At 36.5% G+C, this 20,051-nt stretch overlaps 1 protein-coding gene across 2 annotated transcripts in view; it reads right to left on the bottom strand.

Annotated features, from left to right (window-relative positions):
- fhip1aa (FHF complex subunit HOOK interacting protein 1Aa) overlaps positions 1–20,051 on the bottom strand; it is a 95,017-nt gene that overhangs the window by 11,448 nt on the left and 63,518 nt on the right. For both annotated transcript variants that reach the window (XM_030140967.1, XM_030140975.1), the window contains exons 5-9: positions 13,493–13,651; positions 12,505–12,591; positions 11,259–11,426; positions 5,922–6,001; positions 5,528–5,730 (exon numbers count right to left, since the gene is read on the bottom strand). In XM_030140967.1, the coding sequence (XP_029996827.1) occupies positions 5,528–5,730; positions 5,922–6,001; positions 11,259–11,426; positions 12,505–12,591; positions 13,493–13,651 (697 nt within the window). The remainder of the gene's footprint in view (positions 1–5,527; positions 5,731–5,921; positions 6,002–11,258; positions 11,427–12,504; positions 12,592–13,492; positions 13,652–20,051) is intronic.

The raw sequence follows: 20,051 nt of genomic DNA, 5'->3' as shown, positions 1-20,051 counted from the left end.
GTGTTGTACCCTTTGTTTAAACAGATGTAGAAAAATTATTACCCCACCCCCGAAGGGAAGGCAAGAGGTGTTGTTTTTGGTTCGGTTTGTTTGTTTCTTTGTTTGATTGTTAACACTCTAGCAGCAAAACTACTGGTTGAATTCATACCAAATTGGGTTTATAGATTGCCAGTGACCCAGAGCAGATCTCATTACATTTTGGGAATACTAGGTCCAAGTTCAAATTTTTAAAATTAATTTTTAAAATCTTTTTTTTTCCCCCATTTACTTATAAAGGGCAAAATTTCAAATGTCTGTAGCAGCAAAACTATTGGTTGAATTCATACCAAATTGGGTTCATAGATTGCCAGAAACCACGGATAAATGTTACTACATTTTGGGAAACATAGGTCCAAGTTTAAATTTCTTATGAATTTACCATTTTGCTAACACTTTACTTGAAGGTCTAGTTTATAATGCATTAAGCACACATGCATAAGACATTATAATACATTTATAATGCATTATAAAAGTCATTACAACAGTTTATAATCATGTACAACAACTTATACCAAGGTTAATAAAGTATTATAAGTGTAGGCATGATGTATTATAAATTCAGCTTTCATAATGTTTTATACTTCCATACCAAAGTGACAACAGTGTTTGAAGGAAGAATCTCAAGTCCTGGGATATATAACACATTCTAACCTAAAGTTTCTTAAACTGAATACTGCCTTAGAAACACCAACAAAAAGTTACAGGATGACTGATGATATTATAACACAAGTATAATGACGTATGAGCAGTATCTGCTGGCTCTGAGTAAAGTGTAAGTCAAAAATTATACATCCAAGTGTTCATAATAACTCTTTATTTTGCAAAAACAAAACATTAAAAGAACAGAGACAGTAAATAGAAGTGTTATATGTTGCTTTATACATACATAAAAAATAATGTGGCAGCCCTAAATCTTTGTTAATTCAAACACATACTTTTTTTTTTTTTTTAATACATATAAAATCACTGAAATAGATGGGTATAGGGACCAGTGACAAAACCAAACAAAAGTTCCCCACCTAAAAAAAATAAATTCCTTCACACTGCTTTGGTATGGAAGTATAAAACATAATGAAAGCTGAATTTATAATACATTATGCCTATACTTATAATACTTTATTAACCTTGGTATAAGTTGTTGTACATGATCATAAACTGTTGTAATGACTTTATAATGCATTATAAATGCATTATAATGTCTTATGCATGTGTACTTAATGCATTATAAACTAGACCTTCAAGTAAAGTGTTACCAAAAAAAATTTTTTTTTTCCCCATTTACTTACAACGGGCAAAATTTCACATGACTGTAGCAGCAAAACTATTGGTTGAATTCATACCAAATTTGGTTTATAGATTTCCAGTGACCCAGAATAGATGTGGTTACATTTTGGCAAAAGTAGGTCAAAGTTCAACTTTTTATTGAATTTTTTAAATCTTTTTCTTCTCTCATTTACTTATAATGGGCGAAATAGAAGCAATTGATATGCTGACATCAGCACACACACATATACGTATACATGATGACATTAGTTGGATCAGTGTCAAAATAAGCTACAATACGTGCAAGGGGTGGGGTTTGTTGTGTCTGGTACCACTTTTATTCATAAATTTGAATTTATTATATTTTTTTTATCTCTTCATTGATGGCTGCCTTCTACTTCTGATTTTGACTGCGCACCCTAATTCAGACATTAAACTGGAGGAACTAGCCATGACGCTGAATATAAAAATAACTGTTAAAAAGTGATTAAAAATATGGCTGAAAAGCAGTCATTCATTTTGACTAATCTGCAGGAGATTTTGAAAATTAATCAATCCTCTTAAAGGGAATTATGAAATCTTTTTTCTGTTCTAATTCCAACAGACTTACTCCATGGGGTAACTTTCATCACTGACCAAATAAAGAAAGCATAGTGAGAACAGTTCATTCAACCGTAAGCACAGCAAAGGTTAAATCTTATTATCCACAAACTTTCCTTTCTTTTGATGTTCATTGCTGTTTCCCAGCAGGACTTTAGTGAGTGAACTGTTATTAATGACCATGTGTGAAGCAAACAGGTCCCCATTATTCAATTTAATAACAAACTAATCAACATAGTGCTCAGTCATCACATGATTACATTTAATCAGTCAGTGCCAACAATCATTTTACTATTCTCAATTACTGATGTGTTCATAAAAAACACCTCTGACCCACTTTAAAAATATTTAGAACCTTAACTCTTAACATCAACATCTGAGTTTGGGAAAACTGATTACATGCATTCATACCTGCAGAAAAAAAAGTACCATGAAAATGTGAGCTGTTGGAGTGTTGTAAAAGTATTTCTGTCAGTTAACCCATCCTATTACCCTTTAAGGTACTACTCATTAAATTGTGATTATGTACCCATGATGCATATTAGATGTGCTATTTTTCTTAATGTTATTATAGCTGTGTGTGTTTTTTGTCCAAATATTTTTTATTGAGCTATGATTTTACACACAGAATCAATTAAACATTCAGGGTTAATTTTTTCATAGATACACATTTGTAACATTCAGTGTCAGAGACACTAAGTTTGAACATAATTTTGAGCACACAAATTATATTTCTTTGAAAAATTAAAAACAAAATACCCCAAAATAGGTAGAACAACAATGGACTAACACAAATCAGAACTCTTGAACAGTTGGTGGACTAACCCCCCCCACACCACCACCACCACCACCACCAGTGGGGACCTCTTGCTCTTTAACTTATATTTTGTGTGTTTAGGTACGTATTACTATATTTGATTTATAGTTGCAAGATTAAATATAAAAGGGTTCCAGGTCTTATTAAACTGTGAAAGCTTTTTGTTCAGAAGATATATTTTCCTATCTAGGTGAAGTGTATTGGTTTACTCTTCTAGCCACCTCTTCAAGGTAGGGGCAGTTGCATTTTTTCAGACCATAAGCATCAGTTTCTTTGCCGTTATTAAACAGTGGCTGTGTATATTTTTAAGACCTTTTATAACATCTGTTGGGGATGATTCAATCCAGTTCAGTTTCATTTCTATAATGTCAAAGATAACACAAGATCACCTTAAGGAACTTGACAAGTTCTTGACTGATATTTTACTTTTTTAAATGGAATTATGCATTTTAAAACATTTCCCTGCGGTCTACATAAACTGTAAATGCTATGTTTGGGTCTGAATTCTTCATTAATTCAACTCCACAGGTCCATCTTCAACCCTATTTCTGAGTAATGACACCAGAAAGGTCATTTTGAGCGCTGGCCCTTTAAATGGATGTACATGCTACTTCAGGCCCCGCCCCCTCCAGGTTGTTGGCTGTGCTGCTCTGTCCTGTTCCAACAACAACTGAACATTTTAGGTAATCAGCTCAGAGTTTGGACATATTTTCAGTTTTTACTACAACCGCTGCTGCCGACGAACAATTATGTCGTACTCTGAGAAATGTTCATCAGAAGTCTTGACCTTATATGTGCAAATGTCGTGACGTAACTAGTTATAAAATGTAACAAATTAAGAAGGAATTAAAACAGGTTGTAGAAGTCCACTTGATTTTTTAATGAATATAAAGATAGCTTTGCAGCACCTGGAGGGTTCAAATTCAAACTTTATGAACTATTACGGTCCCCAAATACATAAATAAATGTACCAAAGACTAATAAAAGTGGGTTTAGCAAAATATACTCAGTGCCAATGAAAACGCAACACTTGAATGTGTTTTATTGTTCCTGAGCTGCATCAATATGTTTAAGTTTCACCTGTATAAGATAATCCCAGACAATTTCTTAACAACCTGAGACGGGTTGAGCTATTGTCACACTTGAATGAACTTGTCTGCATTCATAAGACTTGTTTTTCTCATTGCTCAGTAATGAACTGTTCAACTTAAGGAACTGTGGTCAGTTAAGGAGTGGTCATGTTCTGTATATAAAGGCAAGCTGAAAAGCATGAAAATCATTTGCAACTAGAAGCACTCTGAGAGCGCAGACCTCCGCCAAGGCTGATCAGTGGGCCCCCCCGTGGGCCCCCCCACCCCCGATCACCACCAAAATTTAATCATTTCTTCCTTATCCCATTTCCAACAAACCCTGAAAATTTCATCCAAATCTGTCCATAACTTTTCGAGTTATGTTGCACACTAACGGACAGACAAACAAACAAACAAACAAACAAACAAACAGACAAACAAACAGACAAACAAACAAACAAACAAACCCTGGCAAAAACATAACCTCCTTGGCAGAGGTAATAACTCAGCGATGCCTCGACTGACACATGACCACAGATGCCATGCTATGGGGCTCCTGGAGGCCGGGATCTCTGCTCGGCAGGTGGCGCGCCGTTTTGGATGCAATGTGTCCACCATGTTATGACCCTGGGTCATAATTTGTCTATTTATATGTATATGTGTATTTGTTTTCTGTTTAGTGTGTGTGTTCTCCCCCTGTCCTGTAGGTGTGCCGTGTCCTTTTGTGTCTGGTTTGTGTTGCAGGTTACTGACTGGTGGAAGGTGATTGCCCGGCCCCTTTAAAAATGGCCCTGGAGCTTCCGTTCCCTCTCTCTTGCCTCCTGCCAGCTTCCAACCCTGTGTTCGTGTGTGTGACCGTCAGTTTTCGTGTGCTCTTGCAAAAGTTGACTGTTTATAGTTGTAAATAGTTTTTTTAAATTGATCCTTTTTCTGGTAGGGGAGGCCGGCTCTTTTTTGTTTCACCTTTTCTCCTGTTTTGAGTTAGGGAGTTTAGGTTAGTTTGTTGTATTTTATTTCTTGCATTTATTTTGGGTAGGTAATTTAGTTTAAACTCTACAGAAGATTTTGTGTGTTGTTTCAGCCGCTCCCTCCTCTAACCCTTCCTTAGTTGTTTAAAACAAAAGTAGTAATAATAAATATTGTGAATCTTAGTTTGTGACTGACGTGTGTGCTTGGGAGCTGGGAGGGGACAAAGTGAGCATATTATGTTCGCCCTGGTGAACCCCTAGGCCGGGGCGTAACACACCATAGTCAGGATGCAACAGAGGCATGAAGAAACTGGCTCAACTGCAGACAGACCTGGCCCTGGACGAGCACGTGTGACCACGCCACAGTAGGATCGCTACATTGAGCTGCAGCACCTCCGGGACCGCTTTGTGACTTTTGGTTTTGGGGGTCCTTGAGTTTCTTTCTTTATCCTTATTTTTTATCAACAAATTTGGATGTGATTTTTTATTTTTACTGTATAGAAATGGCCTATGATTAATTCCAAAGAGCTTATGGAATAAAAAATCCTCATCGATTTAAAAAAATATAAGAATCTTCAAGTGTTGCGTTTTCATTGGCACTGAGTATATGACCTGTTTAACAGATTATACAGAAAGGAAACCCAACAAATCCTCCAGCGACAGGCCCAAGGTGAAAAACGTTGTCAGCAGGTGATAATTAGCTTTGTCAGCAATTAAAAGACAAAGTGAAACAAACCTGACACTTGAAGATGAGACCTAGTCCCTCTCACCTGTGGTGCTGGGGTTGCTGGGGGACTCTGTTCCCTTGGAAAAGAGGATGGAGTCCAGCTGTCGGAGGGGCGGAGGGCTGTGATCAGGCGAGCAGCAGGACGGTGTTAATGCCAGTATCTTGGCGGCTGACACAGAGTAGCAGTCCCTCTCTCTCACCACTCGTCTCTGACTCAACATCATATGATTACACGGGATCAGGTACCTGGGGAGGCACGAGGGAACAGATCCTGTTAGGAAAACCAACAGGAGGCTGTGGGAGTCGGATGAGGGGTAAGAGAGCAGATGGTGACACAAGTACACACAGTGGGAGGCAGAGAGTAAAAACTCCTCATGTTATAAAGCAATTAGATGCACAGCGCTTTATGGCAAAGGTGATGCGAGTCTGCCACTCACCTTAATACGAGCTGCAGCATCACGTCCTCACAGTACAAACCAATGAGAGTGTGGAACAGCGCCAGAGACACAGTGCCCAGCTGGAGGACAGAAGACACAAGCAAAGACAAGAAAAGAGGACGTTAAAGGACTGATATTTTACTTTTTTAAATGGAATTATGCATTTTAAAACATTTCCCTGTGGTCTACATAAACTGTAAATGCTATGTTTGGGTCTGAATTCTTCATTAATTCAACTCCACAGGTCCATCTTCAACAATGTTTCTGACTAATGACACCAGGAAGTTGGTTTTGAGTGCTGGCCCTTTAAATGCAAATGAGCCACTTCACACCCCACCCCCTCCAGGTTGTTGGCTGTGCTTAGAGATGGGAATTGATAAGAATTTAACAATTCCGATACCATTACTGAAATTGCTTATCGATCCAATTCCTTATCAATTCTCATTGGGTGAGGGAATAAAAGAGTACAAACGGGTGTGTTTGCATTAACTGTATTTTATTTTTACATGTCTGCACAGAAAATAGAACACATACAGTATGTACAAATAATAACAGATGATGCCAGGCCCGGTTTGGGGGGCCACATTTCTACTATGTGGAACCAGTTTGACTCGTCTCCATCTCCCATTTTTGTGCACCTCATTTCCTTTCCCCTATCTTCAGAAACTTGTATTTGAGGGGGTACGACGTTTGTTGCCCGCACCGGAACCGGATCTGAACCCGGATGACGGCCTGGAGTTCACCTCTAGATTCACAAGCACCACTAAGTAATGAACCAAATGAATCACATGCTGTGGACAAATGTTTGAGCATACTAGAGGGATTCCACCCTTTTGAAGAAATGGAAGCTTTGCAAGTGTTACAAGTAAGTGACCCTGGTGTCGTCTTTTTAGACCGTTTCTGTCTAAACGCCATGTTGGCTACGTTTTGACCAAAACAATGCAGCGTACGCATGACGTCATCGCACATGCGCAACAAAGGCAGAATCGATAAGCAGGAGGGCAAATGATTCCAAGGAATCAAGCTACTGGGATCCGGTTCTCGATTCCCATCCCTAGTTGTGCTGCTCTGTCCCATTAAACTAACAACTGAACATTTTAGGTCATCGGCTCAAAGTTTGGACATATTTTCAGTATGGACAACAACCGCTGCTGCTGACAAACAAGTATGTCGTACTCGGAGAAATGTTCGTCGGAAGTCTTGACCTTATATGTGCAAATGTTGTGGCGTAACAAGCTTCCTCGTCTAAACAACTTTAATTTGAGCCTTTATGAACATCTACATGAAGAGTGAATTTAATATAGGAAAATAACTGATTTTTAATTAAAAAACGCAAAAATACAAAGCATAATACTAGCATAAATGGTGATAAATCACTTAAGAAAGGTTAAAAATAGAGAAAAACTTATTTGGGAACTTGCCAGAAAATTAACTCTGGGTCTTTATGGGTTAATACAATCAGTCTGGATTAGTTGAAGCCACATTTATAATAGAAATGAATGACTCAAATGACTTATCAGTGAGATTTTATCCACAGTATTGAAGTTATTTCTTGATTAAGTATTGCTTAACGAATGCATGATTAATGCCAGATGCATCATTAATTCATGAATTAATGATCCCACTTATTTGAAGGAATGTTAACTGACTCTTAACATTAAATGATGCTACTAAATCAGATGGATTTCACAGACATTAATTTCAGATCTGAGTGATGGATGAACCTCTCTGTAACACTAACAGTAACACACAGAAATCCAAAATCGCATTAGTGTCACCGGAGGCAAATATGCACATACTGCTGCATATCTTCAGTTTTTTTTTTTTTTGCACAGGCCTGCAGCGTCTACTGGGTCATGCAGCAATGTGTAAATATTTGCCTCGGGACGACAGGTTTGATTTTAGTTTTTTGTTCTCTCAGACTAATCAAATGCAAGCTCTAAAAAATTCAATTTGTGGAATGTTCAGTTCAGTTTATTGCCATTTGCAGTAGAAAAGCACACTGGAAAAAAGATGCAAGAAGCTCAAAGTGCACAGTCAACATTTAAATAGACACAGATCTAAAAGACACACATGAAGCATAAATGCTGTCGTGATAAAAACACAATAAATACATTTGTAATAAATGTGGAAAAAACTAAAGTGCATTGTTCAAGTTGATAATGTTGTTTATTTAATTAATGTGTGCATGAAGCAAAGTGTGATGGTTATTTTTTGTGAGGAACAGGAATTCATGGTAACTCCTGCATTAATTCATGCATTAAATCACAATGCCATGCATTATTTAAGCATTATTTCTTGAATACATGATTTATTCCCTCAATATACAGTGCAACCTAGTTCTTCTTCTAATTTTGATATTCATGGGTAATTGCAAATAATGCTCGAAAATGTTTTTATATCACAAATGTGCACCCCAGCATTCCTGTTCTAGGGAGTTTAGTTCTTAATTTTGTATTGTAGAAATTACATCTTTTGTATTACTAAGGGAGGACCAATCATCCTGTATTGTGGGAGGAGTCACGGACGTAATAATAATAACACTGGTCAACAACAAATTTATTGTTTAGGTTTTTTGAGCTGATTTAGGATAATTTTGGTGTGCTGAATCCAAAAATCACATTCATTTTGCTCAATCAGGTCAACTTTCTGAACTATGCTACATATTGGCTTTTTAACATTTTTGCTTACATTTATGGGCATTTTCACATCATATGATACAAAATTCTTTCCTATTTCTTGCAATAAACAAGTTCTGAAGATTTTACTTTCGCCAATTTATTATTAATGTTTTTTTTTTTTAATATTACAGGTGAATGAAATGGCTTCGACTAGAAGATCTTGCAAAAATAAGCCTGACGTATTCTGCTACATCTGCGGTGAATACATAATAAATAATAAATACATCCTGTTAGAAAATTATTTTTTTTCTCTTAAAACCTATTTTGGGTGAGAACTATATAAAAAAAAACTGATAAAGTCACAAAAATGTAATCAATTTTGTGAGAAGATCAAATTTTTCAAAATCAAATTAGCAAAAAAACCTGACCTGATTGAGAAAAACAGATGTCATTTTTGGATTTAGCGGTGCAAAATGGTCCTAATTCAGTTGAAAAAACCTAGACAACTTGCAACAAACATTTTTTTGTAACCCAGTGTAGTAATAATAATAATAATAATAATAATAATAATAATAATAATAATAATAATAATAAGAAGAAGAAGAAGAAGAAGAAGAAGAAGAAGAAGAAGAAGAAGAAGAAGAAGAAGAAGAAGAAGAAGAAGAAGAAGAAGAAGAAGAAGAAGAAGAAGAAGAAGAAGAAATTTTATTTATAGGCACCTTTCTTGGCACTCAAGGACACCGTACAGTAAACAGAAAGTATCGCTGTGTGATTCAGTTGTAATTTTCAGATGAATGGATGAGAATGGCGAATTGATATGTGAATAAATATGTGAATCATGGAAAATCCTAAGAAAAAGAGAATTGGAGAAAAAAAAAAGAAGGAAATATATTTATACACTCTACATATAATTAAAATATTTGCCCTTGAGTTAAATGCAGGTCGCCACTGTAACCATGAAGCTTCAAAAACGAACATGACTACCAACTAAATACTATTTTTTTTTTAAGTTATTAAGTGTCAAAGTAAAAGTAAACTGGAGAGTATATGGAATATTCAGATGTCTCATTGGGCTTAAGGTCAAAAAGGCAAAGAGCAAACATGTTTTCACCGAGCTGTGGGTGTGTGGACAAACAGTGGAAGGAACTCCCTGAAGTCATTTACACAGCAGAACAGTAATGTAAAGAACACATGACTTATTCATGTTAACCATTCAGGTCTTCCAAAATATTGAACCAAGCTGTATTCACATGGAGATGCTACTGAAATATGGTTTGTTTGTTTTTTGTTTTGTTTTTTTTATCAATTTTGTTTTTATTTTCTCTGTGCATCTCCAAAAGTACAATAAAAAAAAATAAAAAAAAAACAGAAAGAAATTTACATTTTATGATACGAGATTTTGAGACACACAAAATATCTCCCCCCCCCCCCCCCCCCCCCCAAGAAATGATGGTGACCCCTATACCAAACCAACCTGGATCTCAAACTGCGAAAACCACTAATAAAAACAAATACATGTATATAGATGAAAATGAATATAATTTACAGATATAAACAGACAGGTGATAAGGAAAGTCAAAGACAATCATGTTTCACTCTTTCTTTAACCCTTACACGTCTGAGCCTATTTTGGCTGTTTTTGAGTACTTTTGATTTTGCCTTTATATACTATATAAAGAAATGTTTACTATACCCATGTTTGGTATCTTTTTTTTTTCAGCACAACTTCATCTATCTCATCTGTCTATTATTTTTTCACTTTAACCTACTATATCAACACAAAAGCACAAAAAACACTATATAAAAAACTAAATAATAAAACTATAATAAAATATAAAATAATAAAAATGATAAACTACATAAAATCAGGTTTGAAAAATCTATATAATTTATTGCAGAAATAACACAACGACGCTTAACGAACTTTTTCAAAGACTTTAAAAGTGAATATTGGTTCCAAATATTAGGTATATAAAATCAAAATTGTAATAAATTAAACCTATACTCAGATATTTGACATAAAAGCATATCTTTACATTGGCATTTTCTCTGTTTTCCCCACCCCCCCACCACTAGTCTTCCCAGTTTTCACATCCGGTTCAGGTGGGGGTCATTGTCACCCGTACCTATAATGCTAATGTAGTCTGAGGATTAGAATATGCAGATTTGGCCAGTTTTTTCTGTTTTGAAAAAGGACAAAAAATGACTCAGATATGGTCAGAAATATAATGCCCCCCCACCACCACCACCACCACCACCACCTCATTTTCATACTTTTATTCATGTTTGTTTGCTCCGGGTTCAAAACGTCAGATTTTCAGTTGTATTTACTCTACCAACATTAAATAAAAAGTGTGAGAGTGTTTCACGTCTGCACTTTCAAATACAGTTATCCCCAGTGGTCTACGTAACCGACTTCCAACGCTACGACGTGTTGAAAATGTCAAGTGATTCACTCCCAGCGCCATGACCGTGGACCCCATAAGAGTTAATCATAATGTAAACAGCATCCCACATACTCAGAGTTTTTCGACTGGCTGCATGATATTATCAAATACTGTTATGTGATCCTTTTACTAACAGGATAAGTCATAGTGACTGGGCGTTACCATGGTAACAATCAGCCAGTTTCGACACTGAGATTTGTTTCATCAGACTCTCTGAAGTCATTAAACGTAAGTCATGCCACGTGAGTGAATGCTTTCGAATGTTTTACCTGGAAGGGTGTGTTGATGCGGCTGACCAGAGTGTCTAAAATGTGGACGCTCTCATGTCGGTGGAGGAGGATGAAGGACAGGAAAGTCTGCAGCAGAGCCGGTTCAGACACACTTCTGAGGAAGAGGTCCAGATAAGCTGTGGTGGTCATCACCTCCTCTAGGGTGAGCTTCACAGAGGAAAGAAGAAAAGTTAACGAAAACCAACAAAAGGATGAAAAGCAGGTGTGAAATGAACAAACAATGACTCAAACTGTGAATTACGAAAGAGCTGCAGCATCTGAAACCGACCGCAATGAACATTTGACAGACAAACAGTACCCTTTTCCTCTCTATTTAACCTTTCTTAACCAATTTATATTGTACATTTGGTCTTTTTCCACTGTAAATTATGTATTTTCCTATATGTAATTCCTTATATTTAACTTATATGTTCATGAAAACTCCAAATAAATTTAAAGGTTATTATATCAAAACAGGGAAAATTGAAGAAAAACTGACTTTTTCAGCAAAAATATCATTAACTCCGTGGTTTCCAACCTTTTTTGGCTCGTGACCCCATTTTAACATCACAAATTTCTGGTGACCCCAGACATTCAAAACGGAGACATTTTTTTGCTAAAAAAAATTTGTTTTTGATCATGTAACAGTTTGCTATACTATGTTGCAAATAAAGGTTAATTTTAGACAACATTTAGTCTGTATAATGTATATTATTATGGATGGAGGCAGAAAAGCCAGGTGTAGATTACTGCACAAAGTGAGAATTTGATTTTCCTTGGTCAGGATATGTACAGTCAGTTCAGCTTGGATTTACAAGGCTGACAATTAATACTGAACAAACAAGAACTCAAACTATGAATTATGAAAGAGCTGCAGCATCTGAAACTGACCACAATGAACATTTGACAGATAAACAGTACCACAATGCTTCAGTTTCAGCTTCAGTTTGTCATGTCTGTTATGGATTGGGATTGTCTCTCTCAACTCACCATATATTTTTTTTTATCAGTAAGTTTTTCTTAATTTTTATCAATTACTAGAAATTTCAGGCGACCCCATTTGATTCCAGGTGACCCCACATAGGGTCCCGACCCCAAGGTTGAAAAACACTGGGTTAATGGTACGGCTAAACTGCCATCCAGAACTATGAATGAAGCTGTAAGGAGCATGCCAAACACCCCCCACTAGGATAATAATCACATCTGAATAGGATAAAGAGGAAAGACACAGAGGATGGTTACTAACTTTGTGCAGTGCTGGTGCTAATACGGGCACGAGGAATCCATTATAGATGTAACTGACGAGCTGGTCTCTGATATCAGGGTGGGCCACCTGAGAACAGAAAATATTACACAGGTCAGTCAAGAGTGCAGTCAGGGGAAAGGTTCCAGCCCTTTTACCATGTGTCAATGGTAAAACACGGTATTCGAAATCTCTCTGACAGGACATTTTAGAGACAATCAGACAGATTAGTGTTGTAAAATGACCCACATTTTTACTTTTAAATTCAGTTTTGCTTTAGTTGAACCATAAGGGATTATCCAAAACAAGGAGCTACTTTATACAGGGCGACCCAAAAAACGGGAATTTTTGAAGTTCGTATTGGCAGACATGAGCAAGTGGCAGCACTGCGAGACAGTGACCTTGAGCAAGTAAACACACCCCCATTTTAGTAACCATTGGCGGCTGTGCGAGAATTGTTCGGTAACCGTGTGATCTCAAGATTCAGTAACGTTCCCTGGCCCCGTAGATCGCCAGATTTGTCCGTTTGTGATTTTTTCTTGTGGGGCTATCTCAAGAGTAAAGTGTACACGACTCGACCAAGAACTGTGGATGAGTTAAAACAGAGAATTCAGGATGAAATTCACAGTATCCCAGCTGAGATGTTGCAGCGGTCAATGAGGAATCTCAACAGCAGATTTCAAGAATGCATTCGTACAGGAGGACGCCATCTACAGGAAGTAATTAAAAAAAAAAAAAAGAAAATTCCATCATTGTTTCTTAAATGGCATGTTTTAAGGTTTCAATCACTATGAATAAAATATTTTTCTTCCACCACTCTTGGTTTTATTGGATTGTTAAAAAGTTCCCGTTTTTTGTGTCACCCTGTATTTAAATACATCTTGGAATGGTAATCAATTAAAGTTCACTCTCTGACAGGACATTACTGTGTTTTGACCCGATACTTAATGTGACCCAGTGTTGTGTCTGCAGCCCTGTCACATGTTTTCACCTGAATAACTGCGTTACAGAATTCCAGTGAGTTCAGGAACTGGACGAGCGCCGGCATCTTGAGCCAGTCCTCTTTATGCAGGCAGTGCCACTCCTCAGTGGGAACCTCCAGCTTAGTGGGCAGGGACGAGTAGAGGCCACTCAGACCTGTGGCCAGGACCTGATGTGGACAGAGAAGGGAGGGGCATCAGGGCGGTCAGGACCAGATAAGATGGGGCATTATTACTGGTTTATCAAATCAAATCAAATTTTATTTATATAGCCCCAAATCATAACAAAAGTTATCTCATGACACTTTACATATAGAGTTGGTCAAAACCACACTCTAAACCAATTTACAGAAACCCAACAGAATCCTCCAGGAGCAAACACTAGTGACTGGTGACAAAAACTACCCTTTAACAGCAGAAACCTGGAGCAGACCCAGACTCCTGGAGGATGGCCGTCTGCCTTGACCAGTAGGGGTTAAAGAGAGAGAGTAAAGGAGGAGAAAAAGAGAGAGCGATAGAGATAGAGGGAGACTGGGGGAGAGGGGGAGAAGTGGGAGGTAGGGGGAGACACATGGATGCAGCTGATGCACAGATAACTGAACAAGCACATGTGTGGAACTGTATAATAAACACTATCATAACTTAGTTTAGTCAAAGGAAGAATCATGCATAATGTTAATTTAAGGGAACATACAAATGAGTTGTTTATTAAATCAGGATTGTTGAAGTTTAAAGAGTTAGCTGAATTAAGGACATTATTGATTGTGTTTAGAGCGAGAAACAGATTTTGCCTGCAAATTTGCAGAGATTATTTGTTTTAGTATCACAGGATGAAAAACATAAAAGGAGGTTTACTTTTTAACAGCAAAGGATTTGGACTAATGTGAAACAAATGTGTATTTCTGTTGTGGGTGTCAGAGTGTGGAATTCTTTGGCAATGGAAGAGAAGAGCTGTACAAATATTTTTCAGTTTAAGAGGCTGTATAAGGAAAGAATAGAGAAGCTTTATAAAAGCATGAAATGAAATTATTTTACTTATGGATTTTGGATTTGTTGTATTTTGCATTAACTATCATGTTAAAGGTGGGGTCTGAGATGTTTTTTCTGGAGCATTTTTTATTATATTCCTTAAAATCCCCTTCACACCCCGATTACAACTAATTAATTAAATGCTCTAACACAAATATTTAAAAAATCAGTCACCTGTGGAATGGACAGGCCTGAAAAAACACCATCCAATCATTTTGAGCACCCACTCGAAATGATTGAACGGTGATATGTCAATCAAACTCAACTGCCATTCCCCCCTCCCCCCTTCCCCCTTCCCCCTTCCCCCTTCCCCCCTCTGCACGTTCCCAGAGGCTGGACCCTTGTACAGGAAGCGAAGCCAGAGCTTGGCTATATTAGTTCTATTAGGATGGAAAGTTCACCTGCAAACTGTTTAGTCACTAACATAAACCACTAGGAAATGTAGAATTAGTCCCATAGGTCTGAACTGGGGCTGTTCTAGAAGAGTGGGGGTGTTAGAGGAAACTGAATGAGCTATGCATGGATACCCCAGCTGGAGGCTCAGCCGGGGCCGTAGTCAGGGTAGGAGCCTGAGGCGTACGGGAGCAAAACAGGGGACGGAGCCTCAGCCGGTGTTGGAGACGGTTCGGCCGGGCCGGACCGGACCGTAGACGGCGTCGGAGCCCAACCCGAGTACGGAGCAGAGCACAGCCTCAGCCGGCGAATTGTTGCCATGGGAACAAGCATTGCGCGTGCCACTACTCTGGAGGCGTGGCTTCGGAGGGACGTCTGAAGAAAGGGGTTTGGACTTTTGAACTGAGTATTTTCAAAATGTAGCTTACTCGAACCATTTTTCTAAGATCTCAGACCCCACCTGTAAGTGTTTACTGTAATAACTTTAACAGCAACTTATCTGACATAAGCAGATGTTTGGAGGAAGGGGCGGGAATTATAAGTTTCCTTCATCCTGTTCCTTTCCAATCATTTAGATTGGAATGAATAAATAAATGAAAAAAGGCAGATGTGGGATTTCACCGTCATTGGACTAGGAACATCCAGTATGTAATACACCGCCCAGACAAAAAAAAAAGTCGCACATGCAATATTTGACTGCACCACCTTTGGTTTGGATTACAGGACACATTCACTGTGACATGGTTTTTGCTACATAATGCTGATGTAGTGTCACAATAAGGTTCATAATATTTTTTCCATCCATAGTTGCATTAATTTTTGATTATTGATGATGGAGAATCAGACTGCTGCATCAGGTCTCCATCACATCCCAGATCAGAGTGTGGACTTTGTGGAGGCTAATCCATGTGTGAAAATGATGTCTCATTCTCCCTGAACCATTCTGTCACATCCATCCTGGCTTTGTCCAATGTTTTTGACGCTAAACAGATTGCTCTGCCTTAGTGGAGGTCTGCGCTCTCCGAGTGTCTTTCTAGTATTTGTATAAGTTCAGTCTGTGTTGTACGGTTTCAAGAATCATTTTATTTATTGACTGAACAGTATCACTTTTCTATGATAACAATGATAGTGATAATCAAAACTGTTCTTTAAACTCCTCCAACTATCATATTACATGATATCACCACTATTTTTCTTTACTGTTGTCGTTACTATCTCTATGGCGGTGATGGTAATATCGATGACTATTAAAAACAAAAAAAATATCGTTGCAAAGCAGATACTGGTTCACTTTTCCACACTTTTTGGACATGTCCTAATCTTCATAACTATTGGACATCTATATTTACGACATTTTCAAAAATCTATGACATTAACTTTCCACCTTCAGCCTTGACAGCACTTTTTGGAGTGATTCCCCCAAACATTTATATTTCTAAATATTATTTAAATGCTATTGCATTTGCTTCTCTACTTGCACGATGTCTTATACTTTTGAGGTGGAAACAGGAAACCCCTCCCACACATGATCAGTGGATCGCAGACATTATGAGGTTTTTACATATGGAGAAGATGAGATGTACGTTAGCAGGATCAACTGCAAAATTCTATAAAGCATGGCAGCCTTTACTAAAACTCATAGAAACTTATAAAATGAGCAATGTATCATGACTTTAACACCAAATAACCTGGATAACTGTAGGTATGGTACATATTTTATTTGTTTTTGTTTTTGTTTTTTTAATATATGTATAATTGCTTTCTATTCAATTTTATTTTATGTATTTATTTTTGCTCTCGTAATCCTGATGTCTCCTGGTAAACATATTTACATGTTTATGTTTATATTTAAGTTGAGGGTGGGGACCTGTGTTCAAAAACATAGTAAAAATGTAAAGATTGTATGATGCATACATGTAATGCTGTTAAAAATCTACAAATAAAATTATTTTAAAAAATAATAATTAAATAAAAAATAGCCTTTTCAACTGGAAGTACTGACTTTAAAGGAAAATAAACCAGTTAACAGTTGGAAATATAGTTCCAGATTTACTCATAAATCACTCTGAGTTTGTTTTTTATGTGACCTAAAGTCTATACACAGTCATTTTTAAGGCATGAGTAACTTTGGGTTTTAATGCCCAGTTCAAAATATACCCAGTTTATAATAAAGTCAAGGGTATTTCATTTTATGAAGTGTCAGTTATGAGGCTTTTTCCTACTCAAAATTATTCTTACGATATCTTTTAGAAAGTCACTACTGGCCGACCAACACTAGTAACTCAAACTGTCCATTAAATGTAGTGGAGCAGAAAGTACAATATTTGAATGAGGGTGCTTCTACCAAACTGGTCCCTAAAAATTCAAACCAGATGTAGACTAATGTTATGAAGCAAGTTTGGAAGCACTTTGAGTCTGTTTTAAAAATAAATATTTACTGAGGTAAAAGAGAAGCTATTTTTCAGATAAATCACATTTTTATATTATTTTTATACACAAATCTGCATGTAACAAAAAGTTAAAAGTTCACGAGTATTACGCACTACTACTTTTTTGAATATCTCTTTATTCTGTCACAGGTACATTTTGGGAATTTACCTTATTATGCAAGGCAGAGTGTTTCACAAAAATGACCGCTGTTGCAAAATCACTATTATTTATAATTGTTTTATTAAGTATTTGTGTTTAAATGAGCAGTTTCTGCATGTAACATAAGTGGACACAATGGGTTACACACGAAACCAGGAATGAGACTGAGATTCATAAAAAAACTTGTATGTCTGGATTAGAAAAACCACTAGGATGGACAAATTTAAGTGTCTTTATTTAAAGCGGTATATTAGACCATTTCAAGCCATGTTTTCAAGATAAAGCACCTAGGTAGCTTTTCCTGTCCCAATTTTGGCCCCAATATTTTACTAAATATTCACTGATTTTAGGATGGCTCAAAGCAAGAGTATATATTTTTTTGCATTTATCTGAGGTCATCATTAGGTACATCCTGGGGGGAAATATATCTACATTTCTCTTTTATTATCAGGTCTAAAAAGCTGTCAAAGTCATATACGGTTAAAAAGAGAACTTCGGAATTCTATAACATTTGGAAGATGTTTTTGGATTTAATTAAGAGTGGTGATAAGGAAGGGGTAGTGAGTAAGTGACAAATTGGGACATTTTGTTTGATGTGGGAATGTACATGTATAGTATTATTTCAACTCTATACCTAAGTTTTATTTATTATGTTATTTAATCAGCTGTTTCTATATAATGCTGTCAGATTAATGTTTGTCACATCTTTTTGAGATTTATTTTATTTATTTTGCTTTATACATATATATATATATATATATATATATATATATATATATATATATATATATATATATATATATTTATTTATTTATTTATTTTCATTTATTCATTTATTTATTCATATATTTATTTTTTCTCTGCCATGTTCAAGATGTTCATGATGTTTAAAGTTTTGTATGAATGAAAAATAATAAATAAATGTTTATATAAAAAAAAAAAAAAAAAAAAAAAGCTGTGAAAGTGCCAGGTACCAAAGCACCCATTTATAAACTATAATGGAGTGAAAGTGAACTATATTTACTATTATCAGCACCTCAAAAACACTAATGCAGGCTGTTTTTTTTTTTTGTTTGTTTTTTTTTTGCATATTTAGAAAACACTGAGTGAGCCAACATCTGTTCAATACAGTCTAATAAAAAATAATCTGACATTGAGTATTATTGAAAGAAAGTTATGAGCTCTATTAAATATTAATCACAGAGTGGATTTATGTAAGGTTTTCAAAGCTGCCAGTTGTGTGTTCGGCTTCACCCAACAGATTTATGAGTGTTTTATTACTCACTGTGAAGCACTTTTTGATAATGCAATGCAGATGTAACTCCAGAAATGCAGCAGCCCACACAAGAGCATGCCTTCTCCTCCTCCTACAGTCGCATACATATGGATTTACAACTCCTACAGATCAGCTGTGAAGCATTTAGAAATATTAGAAGAGAACATGTTTCCCTGTCTACAACACTCCCCTCTTAATCTCTCTGATACGAAAACAACAACTCTAATTATTGTCATCGCAATAAATGGTGAATATCGGTGTGATTTCTGTTCTTTTTGTTGTTGTTGTTGTTGTTGTTGTTTTTTTGTGTAGTAATTCTTTGAGGAAACGTCTGCAACGACAGCCAAGGCTGCGATAACACTGCAGTCACATTTCACTGTGGGATGAGTGCATCATTAGTGTTGCATTGATGTATACATCCTCTATAGGATTATCCTTGTGGGCTGCCAGTGGAGCCAATTATATTCAGGCTCCTGTTGTTTAACTGGCATCACATCAAAAGCCGATTTCATTGCACTGTCTGAAGCTGTGGGTAAAAGCCATTATTTACATGGGATTAGCTCGCAAATGTGTCATAATCTTATAAATACCATGCCTAACATTTGGGGGCTTCAGATATAAAACTGTTTCTAGTAATGTTATTAATTTACATGCATTTTTTTTGGGTCTGATTATGGAGCTCAGGGTCACAGAGAAGTCAGGGAATAGCACTGTCTGCCTCTGACTGAAAAATAAGATTGATGCACTTAGCTATAATGTTAATTTATATTCATTCTATACCCATTATTATGTACTTTATGTGTTGTACTGCATTATTTTGCTGTATTTTCAGCGCTAAGCCTGTGTTAATAATGGGGCGAAGTCAAGGGAAGGTTAAGATCTTGTCAAAAGAGTTTAATTACAAAAATCTACACCAAACTTATATTTTTGGGTAGGTATTTAATTCTGTTTTCAGGAAAATGTTTTTTTTTTTGTTTTTTTTTATCAAGATCTTTTTATTAACCCTTTCATGCATAGGTCACTACAGTGGACAGTTCTTCTCCAGCTGTTCTCTTGTATATTCATGGGTTTAGTTATTTTAATTCCATATCAGCCGACACAGTGAACACTTACGCACCATCTCATACACTGACATTCACACCATTACGGTAAGTTTGCTGTTCTTGATAAACCTGATCTGCACGAACATGTTTCAGTGTACATCAATTGTTATTTGTTAGACAAGAAGACTTTTTTTGCATATTATCTCCATGAAGTGAGTAATTACTAGCATTAGAATATGT

The sequence above is a fragment of the Sphaeramia orbicularis genome, chromosome 1 (assembly GCF_902148855.1).
Source record: "Sphaeramia orbicularis chromosome 1, fSphaOr1.1, whole genome shotgun sequence".
NCBI lineage: Eukaryota > Metazoa > Chordata > Actinopteri > Kurtiformes > Apogonidae > Sphaeramia > Sphaeramia orbicularis.
This window is presented reverse-complemented; position numbering and strand designations above follow the sequence as displayed.